The sequence below is a fragment of the Chinchilla lanigera genome, unplaced genomic scaffold (assembly GCF_000276665.1).
Source record: "Chinchilla lanigera isolate Chin_1 unplaced genomic scaffold, ChiLan1.0 scaffold00034, whole genome shotgun sequence".
Taxonomy (NCBI): domain Eukaryota; kingdom Metazoa; phylum Chordata; class Mammalia; order Rodentia; family Chinchillidae; genus Chinchilla; species Chinchilla lanigera.
Window position 1 is genome coordinate 5,270,934 of NW_004955435.1, and position 1,068 is coordinate 5,272,001.

General features: G+C 52.3%; 1 protein-coding gene across 1 annotated transcript in view; it reads left to right on the top strand.

The window, feature by feature from the left end:
* The window catches only part of Gpr88 (G protein-coupled receptor 88), a 2,492-nt gene extending 2,188 nt beyond the window's left edge, over window positions 1–304 (top strand). Inside the window, exon 2 of the mRNA XM_005389100.2 lies at window positions 76–304. Within this exon, the coding sequence (XP_005389157.1) occupies window positions 76–304 (229 nt within the window). The remainder of the gene's footprint in view (window positions 1–75) is intronic.
* The last annotated feature ends 764 nt before the right edge of the window (window positions 305–1,068 follow it).

The following is a 1,068-nucleotide window of genomic DNA, read 5'->3' on the forward strand; positions in this document are numbered from 1 at the left end:
GCCACCCCGCGCGGACCGCCCCGCCGCCGCGCCCTGCGCACGGCCACCGACTTGCACTCCCGCTCGCGTGTTCAGAGAGCCCCGAAGTCGGCGCCCCGGACGCGGAGACGCGCGGGCACTCGCCGGCCGCTCACGGCAGCCGGCTTTGGAAGAAGCCTGCCCGACGTGGCCGTCCTGCGCGTCCTCCTGCAGCGCCGGGAGCGCCCTGGGTGCGCGCGAGCCGGAGGACCTAACCGGGAGGGAGCACCGTGCGGAAAGTAGCAGAAAGGGGCTTTTACCTCCGAGCACGCTCCGTTCTGTTTAATCTTTTAGATGAGCCTGGCCGGGTGAAGCCACAGACAGCGTGCACCGCACCGATACGAATTGCCGTGAAGACCTCAAGTCCTTTATTTTTAAAAGGGTTTTTATAAAGCCAAGTCATTCTTTAATGAGATAGAATCAGAGCCGGTGAGGAAAAACCGCACATTTATTATTTTACACGCCTTCCCCTCTTCTAAGAGTAATATTAGCGTCAAGCATTTCCAGTTTGTTAACCGAGGGTCAGAGCCAGAAATGGAAGTTTGACAACGCGCAAGGGCGTTGTCTGTTCTAGGTACCAGTTTCACATTTTCTATCGCATGCACACTTGTTGCTACCCTCCTTTTGTAACCAGTTTGTTTGCCTTATGAGTGTGATTGCAGCTTTGAACCTTCTGTACTATAATGGTTGCCGAGGAGAAGAAGTCCGTTTTCTCTTTCACAGTTAAAATCTCTCCATGCACATGATATAATTAAACACTACTAACACCATAGCTGCACAGCTGATGTTAGCGGCGACTGCATGTTCTTAGATGCTAGAACTTATTGGGCATGTGAATACTAAAGCAATACCCATTAGACAAGGACATTTTATTGCTTCCAGACACCAGAAGAGATGACCTTCAGTTACTTGGGACGAGACACAGAGACACCTGTGGCTACCTAGAGTCCTGCTTGTCCTGCTCCATCTTACAGAAAGCTCCCAGTTGGGGCTTTATCTCGTAAATGGAGCCGCAGTCAAGAGGGGCCAATAATAGGGTTTGGGCCTGTA